At 39.0% G+C, this 14,398-nt stretch overlaps 1 protein-coding gene across 4 annotated transcripts in view; it reads left to right on the top strand.

Annotated features, from left to right (window-relative positions):
* Nbas (NBAS subunit of NRZ tethering complex) overlaps window positions 1–14,398 on the top strand; it is a 305,952-nt gene that overhangs the window by 163,621 nt on the left and 127,933 nt on the right. For all 4 annotated transcript variants that reach the window (XM_087907244.1, XM_087907242.1, XM_087907243.1 and 1 more), the window contains exon 36: window positions 11,782–11,949. In XM_087907244.1, the coding sequence (XP_087763370.1) occupies window positions 11,782–11,949 (168 nt within the window). The remainder of the gene's footprint in view (window positions 1–11,781; window positions 11,950–14,398) is intronic.

The raw sequence follows: 14,398 nt of genomic DNA, 5'->3' as shown, positions 1-14,398 counted from the left end.
TTACTTCATTGTGAAAATTATTTTTATTATATATTCAGGAAAAATGATAGTGTTCTTTAGTAACATCCATGTGAATAGAGTGGACTGTACCTACGTGTTAGATGCTGTGGTTGTTCCTGTGTGCAAAAATTATTTATAATAGAACAAAATGCAAACTCTATGAATAATTACAAGAGTACAGATCCAGTTCTTATTGATGTTGGTTATTAGGCTTTTTAGATTGAACAGTTTTATGCCATTTTGAGTATATTAGTGTTTTGCTTAGCTAGTATCACTTAGCTGGTGCGATTTTTCTCTAGATAAATCTAATTAAAGATCGAAATGGGTTGTATACTAGGTTTCCATTAAAAAAATGTTTCACTATGGGAAGAATTGTTTATGAGCATTTGATGTTATACTTTATATGTTTGAAATATTTAGAATTTAGGGAACAAGCATGTTCTTAGCATATTGCTGCTTTCAATTTATAGAAGGACTATTTAGAAATAGTTGAATAAAAGCAAGCATATGGCAGTTAGTTTCAATACCATGACCAGTACTTTGTTTCTCCATTGGTTTAGCGATGAGCCCTTGGATGGTTTCCACCTCTTACTTACTGTGGATGAAGCCTCTCTCAACATTGATATTCAAGTGTTAGTATGGAAGCGTTTTTATTTCTCTCATAGATGCCCTGGAATAGACTGCTATATGCTGTGTTCTTGGTATCCAAATGTGCTAATGTCCAAAGTGGCTGCATATTTGTCTTGGCTTGTCGTAGTTGTGATAAAATGGCTGATTAAAAATAGCTGAAAAGAAAGAAAAGCATTGACGTATGTTTTCAGAAGTTTCGAGCTTTGGGCATTTGGTTTTGTTTCTTCTGGGATGAGGCCTGTGAGGCAGCACACTTTATAGGAATCTATGGTGGAGGAAAGGGGCTCAGAGAAGCTAGGGACAGACCAAGGAGGAGGCCTGGGTGAGGCTACAGCTACCAGAACCATATCCTTACTGATACGCTTCCTCTTAGCAGGTCTCATCTCTGGTGGTCTCACCAGTCCAGTTGTGCCGTCAAATGATGAGGAAGGCAAAGCCCTTGGTCTAGTTGTGTCTCAGGATCTCTCATCTGAATAATACAAACTTTTCTTAATGACACTTATTTTTAAAAATTATCATAAAATTAAATTATTTCCTTTTTTTATCAGTTGTTGTTATATGCATATATATATATATATATAGTAATATTGCCCTTTTATTTTAATAAATAAAGCTTGCCTGAAGTTCAGAGAGTAAAACAGCCACACTGATCAGCCTTCCAGACCAGGCAGTGATGACACATACCTTTAATTCCAGTAGCCACACTAGTTTGCCATAGAAAATGATGGTAGCGTTTCACGCCCTTAATTATTGCAGTCCTAGAGAGAAATATAAGATGGGAGGAGACAGCTCTCACTCAGTCTCATTCTGAGATTCCAGGAGGCAGGATCGCCATTTTGTGCTGATGTAGAGGTAAGAGCCAGTAGCTGGCTGTTTTACTTATCTGACCTTCAAATTGAAGCCCAATTTCTGTCTCTGGGTTTTTATTAATTGTGATACACACACACACACACACACACACACACACACACACACACACACACACTACTGTATTCATATGTATTCCCAAATACAACCTGGTTGGTTGGTATAATGTTACTTACATGCGTGATTTTGGGGCTGACTGTTTGGTAGTGGATAACCAGTTGGTGTGCTCTTCCTTGGGAGAGACTATGTCTTCCACTCAGCATTCAGTTGTGCAGGGTGAGGCCTTGTGGTCTTTCCTTTGTCTGCTTTATCATGTCTATTGGTGTTGTCTTGTTCATCTCACCTTTAGGCAGTCAGTCATGTTGGTGAGTCTTAATGCTTGTTGCCTCGACATCACTAGGAGACATAATCTTGCAGCAAATTTTTTCATCCTTTAGATCAGTCTTTCTGATCTAAAAAGACTGATTGCAGTCTTTCTGCCCCATCTTCTTCAATATCTCTTGGGCCTTAGGTGTGGAAATGTTTTGTAGATGTATCCATTGGACTGGGCTCTAGCCTGCATTTGAATCAGCTGTGGTTTTATGTAATGGTTTCCGTACGTTGCAAAGTGACCTTCCCTTGATGGAAGATGAAGATACAGTTAACTGACAGTGTGAGGACAAATATTTCTTAGGATACAGTTGGGGAGTATACTGGATAAGAAAAGCGGTGGTTGTAGGTTCTCCTCTAAGATCTACTGCACTACACTGGGCAGTTGGTTAGGTTTCCAGTACCAGGCATGAATTGCTCCTTGTTAAGTGGATCTTCAGTTCAGATAGAAATCTGTTAGTTACCACCGAGGTATGTTTGCCACTATGGGGTGGGCCCTTAGGGTGGTGCCACACTTGTTGTTGTTGTGGTTCACTGGTGTTGTAACTAGGTAGGACTGTTGCTTCCCTTCTTTGGAAACTTGCATGGCACTTACTATGAAAACTAGACCTCAGGGAGGCTACATTCTGGTCAGTTTCAGTCAGGAGCCTCTGTATCCTGTACTAAGACCAAAACTTTAGTACCTAACCCTTTGGTGTGCCAGTTAATATCCAGACCACCCCAACATTTTTATATTTAGTTTCTGTGTTTTTCCTCTGGATTTTTATTTTATATGTGTGCTACCTTATTATGCATTTGATATACGGAGGACATAATTGTATCCTATGCAGTTGATAGCTGTGAGCACATTTTCATATGCTAATTGCCATGTTGAAAGGGCTATTCACATATTTCTTGTTGTATTTTCCAACTTTGTTTCTTGTCTTGAGACTAAGCTGTGAATAAAATTTCAATTAATATTCTGGATTCTAGATAAAAGTAGTTTATCTAGATTCATTTCAGATTTGTGGTTTGTAAGTCTTTTTCAGTCCATGTGTGATAGAAATTTTATTTTCGTGCTGGTTTCTTGCAAAGTCCTGATGTTTGTCATGTTGTCTAAGGTCTTCTTATAGCATTTTCTTTTATCGATTATGCCTTTCATGTATCTAAGAAATCTGTATCTGACTCAGTGTTGTGAAGATTTACTCCTAGGCTTTTTTTTTCTAAGAGTTTCTCCTTAAATTTATTGGTCAATGAATAGTTAAAAAGCACTTTAATATAAATATAGTTGTGTGGAAGTATACACATGCAATTGGATAAATTTATAAAATAACTTGCATCTTATTTAAAAATTACCTGGAAACTATATTTCGTTAGTTTTCTTTTATGTTATGTAATCACTTGTTCTCTATTAATAGATTTCTGAGAAATTTTATTTCTTACAAGTAAAAAATTAGATATGAACCATTTATGATAAAATAGTAGCATCTGTTACCTTTTAATAAGTGGTACATAGATGCACCTTGTATCTTACATATTTTGCCTCTTTTAGTAAATTGTTTAGCCTACAATCTTTTATCAATTGCATTAAAGTTCTTTTCTCTCCTTTTTGTCTGTGTAGCCCATGAGTCACTGCCTAGCTAGAAACATTTTAAGCTGTATATGTTACTCAAGGGTGCTTTGTTTCCTGAATGTCCTAGACCTTCTGATCCTCTACCATTAACCTCTCGTGTTCTGGGATCAGCCTGTGATTCCTCCACGATACATAGCCTGTCCTTCCATGCTTTTCATAAATGTGTACAAAGCTTCTGTGTCGCTCTCTTGGCTCATGGGGATTTTTTGTTACTAAAGCTATATTATATATGCACACACATTACTGGTATTTCTTTGCAGTTAGGATGTTTTTGTACTGTTCTATTTGGAGACAGTGCTCTACTAGACAATCTAGGCTGACCTCTGAGCATCTTTAGCAATAATGAGGGTTGCAGTCTTAAGACTCCAAACTGGGAAGAAAGTGCTGCAGTTGTTACTTGAAGAAAAGTGTTCTGTATTATTTAAGGATATTTTGGAGAAGGGTCACTGGCTAAGCCCTGCCTGAGTTGTTTATATTCCTTAAGTAGCCCACACATACTATGAACTTTGTTTAACTGAGGTCGACTGGTTTCTCTGAAATTAGTCTTCATTAACTGACCTTAGAGGAGCAACTCCTTAAGTCTTGATAGCAGCAGACTGGGAGCCTTTTGATGCATAAAGTAATTCTGTTCTCAGGAATCATTTCGGTAATGGTGTTTTTGTTTTTGTTTGAAAGGTAGCTATTACTATTTAGTAACCTTCAAACTGTGGAGCATGCTTAATATTTATGAAATTTCATGTTAAATTTTATGCTGGCAATTGTTGCTGTGATTTTGGGTTCTAAACTATTTCTGCTGTTATATAGTCTAAAGTAATTAGCAGTGTGCCACTATGAATATGACAGGTGTCATTTCAGGACTAAATGCTTAGCTCCCTCTTTTCTATTATTCTTAGTATATGAAGGTGAATGAAAATGCCTTTTCTCAGTAATGACTCTGGCTGCACTATGATTGTGGTAGACCACCTTGCTGGTGAAGTTTGCCCATCCTCCTTTTCATGATACTGAAAGAGAATGTTTTCACTCATTAACAGTTGCAGTCATACTTTGAACTTGGTGAACTATGTCTGGCTTATATGCTAACCAGTGGTCCAGCTGGATTTTAACTTCATTTTTTTATTACTTTAATTTTGTGAATACAAACTTATGTACCATGATGAATATTTGGGGGTCAAAGACCAGCATGTGGGACTCCAATTCTCTGCCTTTATCACATGGGTCCTGAGGGTTGGGCCCAGGTCATCAAGCTGGGTGACAATTACCATTGTCATCTGACCAGCCTCACTCTCTTATTGTAAGTGTTCCCCAGAGGAAACATTACAGGAAATGCTTTATGACATACAGTTATTAACATGTAAGTTTCATTTGTCTTTGGAAATAGTCTTTTATATTTCATATATCTTAAATTCTTGTCTTGAATTAGCCCATCCATCCTTAGAAACAGAAATAAAATTTAGATTCATCTTATGAAGCAACATAGTTGTTTTATTACTTTCATATTGTGATATCTTTCAGTCCCTTTTATTTACCTCCATGGTGGTCACATTCTACCTGAGGGTTGTGTTTATTAGAAATGTTTATAGTTTTAGTTCTATCCTCAGATTAGCCGATGACATTCAAATCATTTGATAGACTTTCTCAATTAAGAAAATTCTCAAGATGAACAGGAATTTAAAATGTGGTGTTAAGTTCAGTTTAAGTAGTGTTTATTCTAGACACATCTTGAAAATGTATCTCAAACATTTAAATGGTACAGTAAACCCAACTTCATACAGTTTTCTATAGCTGCAACCTGTGTAGATTCTCACATACCCTGTAATAATGAATGAGCAGTGGCCTTACTCTTGAACAGCTTCCTCTTTAGTAAATGAAAAATCATTCCAGTGTATTCTGGAAATACTACATTAACTAAGCATATAATGCCACGAGTGATGGGAGGGTAGTAATCATGCCACTTAAATCAAAAACAGTCTTACATGTTAAGATAAATTACGAAGAATACTTTGTGATGTTAGAGTAGGCAAAGACTTCTCAGTTAGATATAAAAGTAGCAAACATGTCTAATCAAATTAACTTTTATCCTAGGACACCAGTAAGAAAATGGAATGATAATTCACAGAGGCCTAGAAATACCATTGTTTGCATGTTCAGTAATGCCTGTGAACCCAAAATATGTACGACTTCCAACTGAGTAAGCTTGCCCTGTGTGCAGTAGGCTATGAATTACTATATAGCTTAGAGTAGCTTCTGCCTCCCAAATGTTGCTGTTACCGCTGTGTCCCAATCATGCCCCAGTGAAACAGCTATGGGTGTATTAGGTCCCTTTTAGTGTTTTCACAGTGTATTAAATAAAGCATTGTGTAAAGGAGACTTTCTGTTGCAACAGTTGGCCAGTTTTGGTTTTCTGCCTTAACTTCTCTGAAGGTTTGACTGGTAGGCCTCTACATGGGGATTTAATAAGTAGATGCATTGCTCTAGGTTCCTAGTGTGTCTGTGCATTCCACCTAATTCTGCTCAATTCCTAATTGAGGTCGAGAACATGCACCTTGGTCTTTATTTTCCTCTTCTCTTGTGTTTATAACCAATGGAGGGTGCTAGAGAGTTGACTCAGCACCTAAAAATACTTGCTACTCTTGTAGAGAACCAGATTTCAGTCACAACACTTAGTCTGGCAGTTCACAACCTGCAATCCCAGCTCCAAAGTGCCCAGCACCCTCCTCTGGCTTCCATGGGTACCTGCACTTTGTGCATATACTCCTGCACAGGCACCGACATGTATACATAGTTAAAAAAATTAAACACACACAGACACACACACACACACAAAACCACAGCATGCTGTTTTTTTTTTTTTAACAGCACTTCTCCATTTGTAACAACCACATGTTGTGTGCTGTAGTCCCGTAGGCCAGAGCTGTGTGGTGTTGGAGGTCACAGACAGCTCTGGGTGTGTTTCTACCCAGTTTCCCGCTGGTACTCTGACGGTGGTGATGGTGGCTAACCATGTCTGCCCTGCACACTGGACTATTTGGAAAGCTTTCCTGAAGATACTGGCTTGTAAATGGCTTTTTAGCCTACTTTTACTTTTTTATCTTTATCTCCAATGTTGAATGAAGACAGTGTTTCTTATCTCCCGGCTACTCTATTCACAGGTTGTTCTTCTTATTTTTTTTATAAGTCAAGTTCAGTTATAGATCCCAGAAAGCCTTCTCACTGTATAGGTGGAAGGTGATTTTTTAAAAATGATTTAGAAAGTTGCTTAATGACTAAAAGTTATAGGTGTTGGTAGCAGTTACTTCTTGTTGCAGGACAGTGTTTCTGAGCTTCCTTCCTGGGGAAGGAAGCCAAAAGATGAGTTTCCAGGCTTTGCCGACTCCACGAAGATGGAAGTCAGCATCTTGGAAGTTCATGGTTGTCATTTAACCTCCTTTCTTACTGTGGCAACAGGGTTCACTAGTACAGTTTTATAGTTGTATATATACAATTTGTTAGTCGTATGTCTATATATTTCTTGCCAGTAGAAAAATCATAGAAATGGCAAAACATCAGCCTCTAAAATAACTTTCTAGTAGTATGTATGTAGGTGAAATGTGAAGAAAGTGGGTCATGTATGCAGCACCAGTTACAAGTGAGTGTAAGAAGTGCATTCTTTAGCTTTAAACTGGCAACACCAGTACAGTTTGTAGAGAGATCCAAATACAGGTAAGACAGTGATGCCACAGTACTTGCCCCAACTAAGCCTAGAGAAGCGCTGTATTTATTGCTACATAAACCTCAGTTATATTTTGTGTGATTATCTTATAATGTACAAGCAATATAGCATGTTTTTCTACTGCCATAGTATCTGTTTTTTCTGTTTTCATGATTTAGCTTTAGTCTGCAATGTTGCATTGAGTTCATGGGTGTATATATTCTAATGTCAAAAGTGCAGTAAAACATGCACAGTGCATTTTAGGAGAAGCAGTCTCCAGCAGTGGGGATGTAGGCAAATTCTGGGCTTTGGTTAGTGTAGCTTAAAGACTTCTTTTTAGTTTCCCTTTAGAAATAATAAAATGCACATTTAAATTTCCTAGCATGATCTGTTCCTTTGCTCTCGCCATAAACTCACAGCTTTTAGAAAATAGTTAATTATTTTAGGATTCCCATAAGATAGGAATTTTGCAGCTCTGGTGAAGAATCTAATTTCTGTCCTTCATCATGTTGTTGGCCAGATTTCATTCCTTGTGTTTGTGAACTGAGGTCCACATTCCCTTCCTGGTTATCACCTGACAGTTGTGCTCAAGTTTCTGGAATATACTCTGATTCTTTGGATCATGGCTCTCAGCCTTCATTTTGAAGAGCAAAAGCTGTGGGTTGAGTCTCTTTCTGTTTTAGATCTTTCACATGCACCCCACCCAGCTTCTCCTGAAGGACCCCTCGTTTTAACCACAGTTATACCGTTTTGCAAAGGTTCACAGATAACTAGCTCAGGACCTCCGGAATGCTGAGCAAATAACAGGCTTAATTAAGGGCCTCCGGAATTCAGGGCCTCCGGAATGCTGAGCAAAGATACCTGAGGTTAGAGCAAGGACAGCCTTATCTGGCTGCAAGACAGGAGATTTATGGATTGGTCATAGAAACAAAGAGAGGATTGCGAGGCCTGAGTCACGTATAAAGCGGGGCTCGTCGAGAGTCAGGGGCTGTGCAATCAGACATCTGGTCACCAGCCAGGAAAGGGGGGGGCAGGATAAGAGGAACAGTAAACCGCTGAGTAGTCCCCTCATTGTTATTTAGGTTAAGAATTTACCACCCTGCATCTTGCTTCTGTAAACATCGCTTTTTGCTCTCCTATAAAAACCCCTCACCCAGCTGTTATCAAAAATCTCCCTACCAAAAAAAGCCCAGGACCAGATGGTTTCAATGCAGAATTCTACCAGAACTTCCAGGAAGAGCTAATACCTATACTCCTTAATGTATTCCATAATATAGAAACAGAAGAGTCATTGCCAAACTCCTTTTATGAAGCTACAGTTACCCTAATACCAAAACCACACAAAGACACAACCAAGAAAGAGAATTACAGGCCAATCTCACTCATGAACATCGACGCGAAAATTCTCAATAAAATACTGGCAAACCGAATCCAAGAACACATTAGAAAAATTATCCATTATGATCAAGTAGGCTTCATCCCAGAGATGCAGGGATGGTTCAACATACGCAAATCTATCAATGTAATCCATTATATAAATAAACTGAAAGAAAAAAACCATATGATCATTTCATTGGATGCTGAAAAAGCATTTGACAAAATTCAACACCCATTTATGATAAAGGTGTTGGAGAGACTGGGGATACAAGGATCATACCTAAATATAATAAAAGCAATATACAGCAAGCCGACAGCTAACATCAAATTGAATGGAGAGAAACTCAAAGCCTTTCCACTAAAATCAGGAACACGACAAGGCTGTCCACTCTCTCCATACCTCTTCAATATAGTGCTTGAAGTTCTAGCAATAGCAATAAGACAACATAAGGAGATCAAGGGGATTCGAATTGGAAAGGATGAAGTTAAACTTTCGTTATTTGCTGACGATATGATAGTGTACATAAGTGACCCCAAAAACTCTACCAAAGAACTCTTACAGCTGATAAACACCTTTAGTAGTGTGGCAGGATACAAGATCAACTCCAAAAAATCGGTAGCCCTCCTATACACAAAGGATAAAGAAGCTGAGAGGGAAATCAGAGAAACATCACCTTTCATGATAGCCGCAAATAGCATAAAATATCTTGGGGTAACTTTAACCAAGGAAGTGAAAGACCTATTTGACAAGAACTTTAAGTCTTTGAAGAAAGAAATTGAGGAGGATACCAGAAAATGGAAAGACCTCCCCTGCTCTTGGATTGGGAGAATCAACATAGTAAAAATGGCAATTCTACCAAAAGCAATCTATAGATTCAATGCAATCCCCATCAAAATCTCATCAAACTTCTTCACAGAACTTGAGAGAACAATAATCAAGTTTATATGGAAAAACAAAAAACCCAGGATAGCCAAAACAATCTTATACAATAAAGGAACTTCAGGAGGCATTACCATCCCTGACTTCAAACTCTATTACAGAGCTACAGTATTGAAAACGGCTTGGTATTGGTATAAGAACAGAGAAGTTGACCTCTGGAATCGAATAGAAGACCCGGATATTAACCCACAAACCTATGAGCACCTAATTTTTGACAAGGGAGCTAAAGGTATACAATGGAAGAAGGAAAGCATCTTTAACAAATGGTGCTGGCATAACTGGATGTCAACCTGTAGAAGGATGAAAGTAGATCCATACCTATCACCATGCACAAAAATCAGGTCCAAATGGATTAAAGACATCAACATAAATCCGTCCACTTTGAACCTGATACAAGAGAAAGTGGGAAGGAGTCTACAAGATATAGGCACAGGAGGCCTCTTCCTAAGTAGGACCCCAGTAGCACAGACAATAAGAGAAACAATGAATAAATGGGATCTACTGAAACTGAGAAGCTTCTGTAAAGCAAAGGACACTGTCAGTAAGACAAAAAGGCTGCCTTCTGACTGGGAGAAAATCTTCACCAACCCCTCATCAGACAAAGGTCTGATCTCCAAAATATACAAAGAACTCAAGAAACTAGACACTAAAACTCTAATTAACCCAATTAAAAAATGGGGTACTGAACTGAACAGAGAATTCACAACAGATGAACTTCGAATGGCCAGAAGACACTTAAGGTCATGCTCAACCTCCTTAGCGATCAGGGAAATGCAAATCAAAACCACTTTGAGATACCATCTTACACCTGTCAGAATAGCTAAAGTCAAAAACACCAACAATAGCCTATGCTGGAGAGGATGTGGGGTGAGGGGAACACTCATCCATTGTTGGTGGGAATGCCAACTTGTGCAGCCACTGTGGAAATCAGTATGGCGGTTTCTCAGGAAACTGGGAGTCAACCTCCCTCAGGACCCAGCAATTCCACTCTTGGGAATATACCCTAGAGATTCCCGAACATACTACAAAAGCGTTTGTTCAACTATGTTCATAGCAGCGCTATTTGTAATAGCCAGAACCTGGAAACAGCCGAGGTGCCCCTCAATAGAAGAATGGTTAAAAAAATGGTTAAAAAAATAAACCTCTTGCTATTTGCATCCGGCTGCGTGTTTTCGACTGATCTTTGGGCATGGGGTCTCTCCCGAGGGAAGACGCCCACGGGAGTCTTTCACTCCCTTACAAGCTCTTTGACCCTAACTATAGCAGGTTTTCTGCTTTGTGGGCTCAAGTCATTATACTGGTCAAGTGTGCCATTTTGGTTTAATCTTTCTGCTTCCAGGGTGGTGTCCTCAATCATCCGCAAAGTTTCATTGCTGCATAGTAGTCCCACAGGTTCCAGGGCAAGAACGGGGATGCCCTGTCCTTAGTTCTGCTCCCGATACCTCTGTCAGGTACAACTAGAGCCTGCTCCTGTCTGAGTGCTCCCTGTGAGAGAGTATCCTGAGAACTTTTGAGTGATTTTATGATCTATTATTTTTTATTACTTCAGTGAATGGTATGACCCAGAATTAAATGACAAACCTAGGCTATCTACTATTAGTATCAAGAAGGCCAAGACACTTATTTGAATCAGAGGATTACAAATTAGTTTTTAACTCTTACTGGAATAACTTAAGAAAATCTGTAAGTAGTCATTAACCTAAAAGTCTACTTTTACAGAATAATTTTGAATAAGAACAGATGCAGTCTTTGTTATTTTTGCTTAAAAGACTTAATGTGTGTGTGATTTTTCTTCTTGTTTCAGTTTTTAAAAGGATAGGTAACATTTTTGTTGAATGCCTCAAAATTGGCAGGAGGTTCCATTTTTTAAATAATATTAATCATCTACTTGTTTGGAGGAAAAGCAATTCCTTTTGTATTGAAAGCAGATTGTTGGAGTCTTGTACTTTTGTCAGGGCTATAGAAGCATTGATTACTTAACTGATTTTCTTTGTAATTTAAAAATCACTTAAAATGCATTGGCTGTTAGATTGGTAATAATCGAGCCCATCTCATCTTGGCAGGTCTTCTGAAAGGGAGTGTTGACTTAAAGCCTGAGGTTCTTTCTGTTTTCTTTTGTAAACAGTTGAGTGGGGAATGATGCACTATTAGCATTTCTTTCTCGTTTGTTTAGTTACTGACAAAGATGGACTTTACGTTTGTTTGTGTTGGGCTCTAATGAGTCTGATTGCCATCGGCAGTCTCTATCTCTGCTCTGTCTACCAATGACCATTTTACATTTGTCTTTTCTCACTGCAGGATGATGGAAGTGCTTTGGGCAGCAGTTCTGCTGACCTGCTACACTGGACTACTGCAACCACCATGAAAGTCTTGTCCAACACCACGACAACCACCAAGGCTGTGTTGCAGGCCGTCAGTGATGGGCAGTGGTGGAAGAAGTCTTTAGCATACCTGCGGCCTCTCCAAGTAAGCAGGGCATCTTCATAAAAATTGGTTTTACGATTGGCACCAGTTCACCAGGGCTGCTGTCCAGTTGTTGTCACAATAAATCTGTGGTTGTCAAATGGCTTAAGAAATCTGGTCCTCACACTGGGTAAGGGAGGAGCAATCTATTTCACAGAATGTCATTTTCTTCCATGCATTCCTTCCAGAGAAACTGAGATTCACTTGAGTGACACCTGTTTTATATATCAGGATTAAAATCCAGGGAGATGAAATAAGAAAGGGACTCTTAGTACTCAGTTGCTTCTATTGTATTTCTTTGAACTGGTAGTTGAGGACAGGCAGTGTCTTCTTTGGGACAACTTTGCAGACTCCTGCTTCTGCACCAGAGTTACAGGCAAGGCTAACAGTTGAACAGTTGAGGCTGCTTTGGTGGTGTCTTAAATCTGTGTTTCATTTGCTGCCTTCTCTTCTTTGCCACACTGCAGTTATTTGTACTGTACTAGAAAATAGAGGATAAAGAAACGTGGTGCAGTACCAGTGCATCCCGGACGCTATGGACTGTCACTCTTCATCCACCCTTTCCTCACCCAGCTACTTATCCGTCCAATATGGTGGACTTGTGGTCACTATTATCTTGAATGGGAAAAAAAGAAAGCAGACTTCCAAAAATCAGTATGAGACAGTGTTGTTTTCTATTTCCACTCCCTATCTTAGCCAAGTGCATAAGGCAAGGGAGAGAAATAAAAAGAATTTATACAAAGCAGGGAAGTGACAAATTATCCTTGTTTTCAGATGATGACGCTACAGTTAAAAGTTTCAACCAGAACCAACCAGAAGCCTTGAAGATCTTGTAAGCACTCTCAGCAAAGTAGCAGGAGACACAGTAGGGATTAAGGGAGAATTCAGCTCACTGAAATAACTCTGGAAGACAGTCTCATTCACAATACCACTCAAAACAGACACATGCAGGTGTAAACTTAAGGATCTCTCCGGTGAAAACTACAAAGAACTGATGAAGGAAACGGAGTATAGTCAAAGATGGAAAGGTTTCCAGGTTCCTGGATACACAGAATATTTTTCAAATGTCTATGCTATTAAAAGTACTGTACAGATTCAGCCAGTGAAATTCTTCAGAAACTTAAAAAAAAAATCCTGAAATTCACATGGGAACATAAAGACCTCAAATATCCAAAGCAGTCTTGAGCTAATGAATAGCTTGAGATTCATTGCAGTACTTGACATATACATATAGTGTAGAGATTTGATAATAAAAACAGCATGCTAGTGCCCCCAAACAGATACACAGCCTACCACCCAGAGGACTAGGGTAGAAAATTTAGAAATAAGACCATGCCCCTAAAGTCACCTGATTCTTAATTATTATAGTAAAGTGATATAGTGTGTGTGGGGGGGGATTGGCATCTTCAACACGAGGTGCTGGGAAAACTGAATGTCTACATATACAAGAGTGAAACTACATCCCTGTCTCTCTGTGAAATTCAGGGACCCTAAACCTCAAGGCTACTGGAAGAGAATAGGACAGGAGGTAAGGGCCAGAGTGGACACTTGGGACTCTGGGACTCTATCAACCTGAAAACTAATGCAGAGCCAAGAAAGGATGAGCGTTCTGATAAAACTGCTCACCAGATGGAGAAGTCCTTACCAAATAGGCAGTCGTCTGACAGAGAATTTCTGGAATAATAAGCATCTCTAACATTTAAATAAAGTGACTGTTATTCCATTGGGACACTTTAAGAACTAACCACGCCCATCCCAGCTACTTTTGACCCCCCCCCCCCCCACCACATGGCGCTGCCACTTGCAGCTGCTCCGCGAGCTGCCTGGGACATCCGCTCATGGTATTTTTAAAAAGAACAATATTTTGATCAAATTGAGGAGTGGACAGTGCACAGACATTTCTAGCAAATACAGCTGGATAATGAGTACATGAAAAAATGTTCAACATTTTTATCTATTAGATGAATGCAAATCAAAACTACATATAGTATACAATTCAAACCAGAATGGCTACTGCCAAAGAATAACAGATACTGGCAAGAACATGGGGAAGAAAGAACCTTACTCCTGCTGGTGGGAATATAAATCACAGCCAATATGGAAATTGGTACAGAGGTTTCTAAAATTTAAGACAGCACCCATATGGTCCACTGTGACAGTCTGCTTGTTTGTGTTTCTGTGACATCATTCACATTGCCCAATTATGGACTCAGCCTAGTACCTGTCAACAGAGGAACAGGTAAATAAGGAAATATGGTTTGTACTCTAAATGAAGTTTGCCCAGTTATAAGGAACAAAGCTGAAAACAAAGTGTTTTCAGAAAGAGTGACAGAACCAGCAAGGACCGTAGTAATTGAAATAAACCATGCTCAAAAAGACAATAATTAGGACGTTTCCTTTCCTGGTTGAAAGCTTGAGAGAGAACCTGAACTAAAAAGTGGACATGTGGAAG

This window comes from Myodes glareolus, chromosome 6 (assembly GCF_982192425.1).
Source record: "Myodes glareolus chromosome 6, mMyoGla1.1, whole genome shotgun sequence".
In the NCBI taxonomy this organism is placed as follows: Eukaryota; Metazoa; Chordata; class Mammalia; order Rodentia; family Cricetidae; genus Myodes; species Myodes glareolus.
This window is presented reverse-complemented; position numbering and strand designations above follow the sequence as displayed.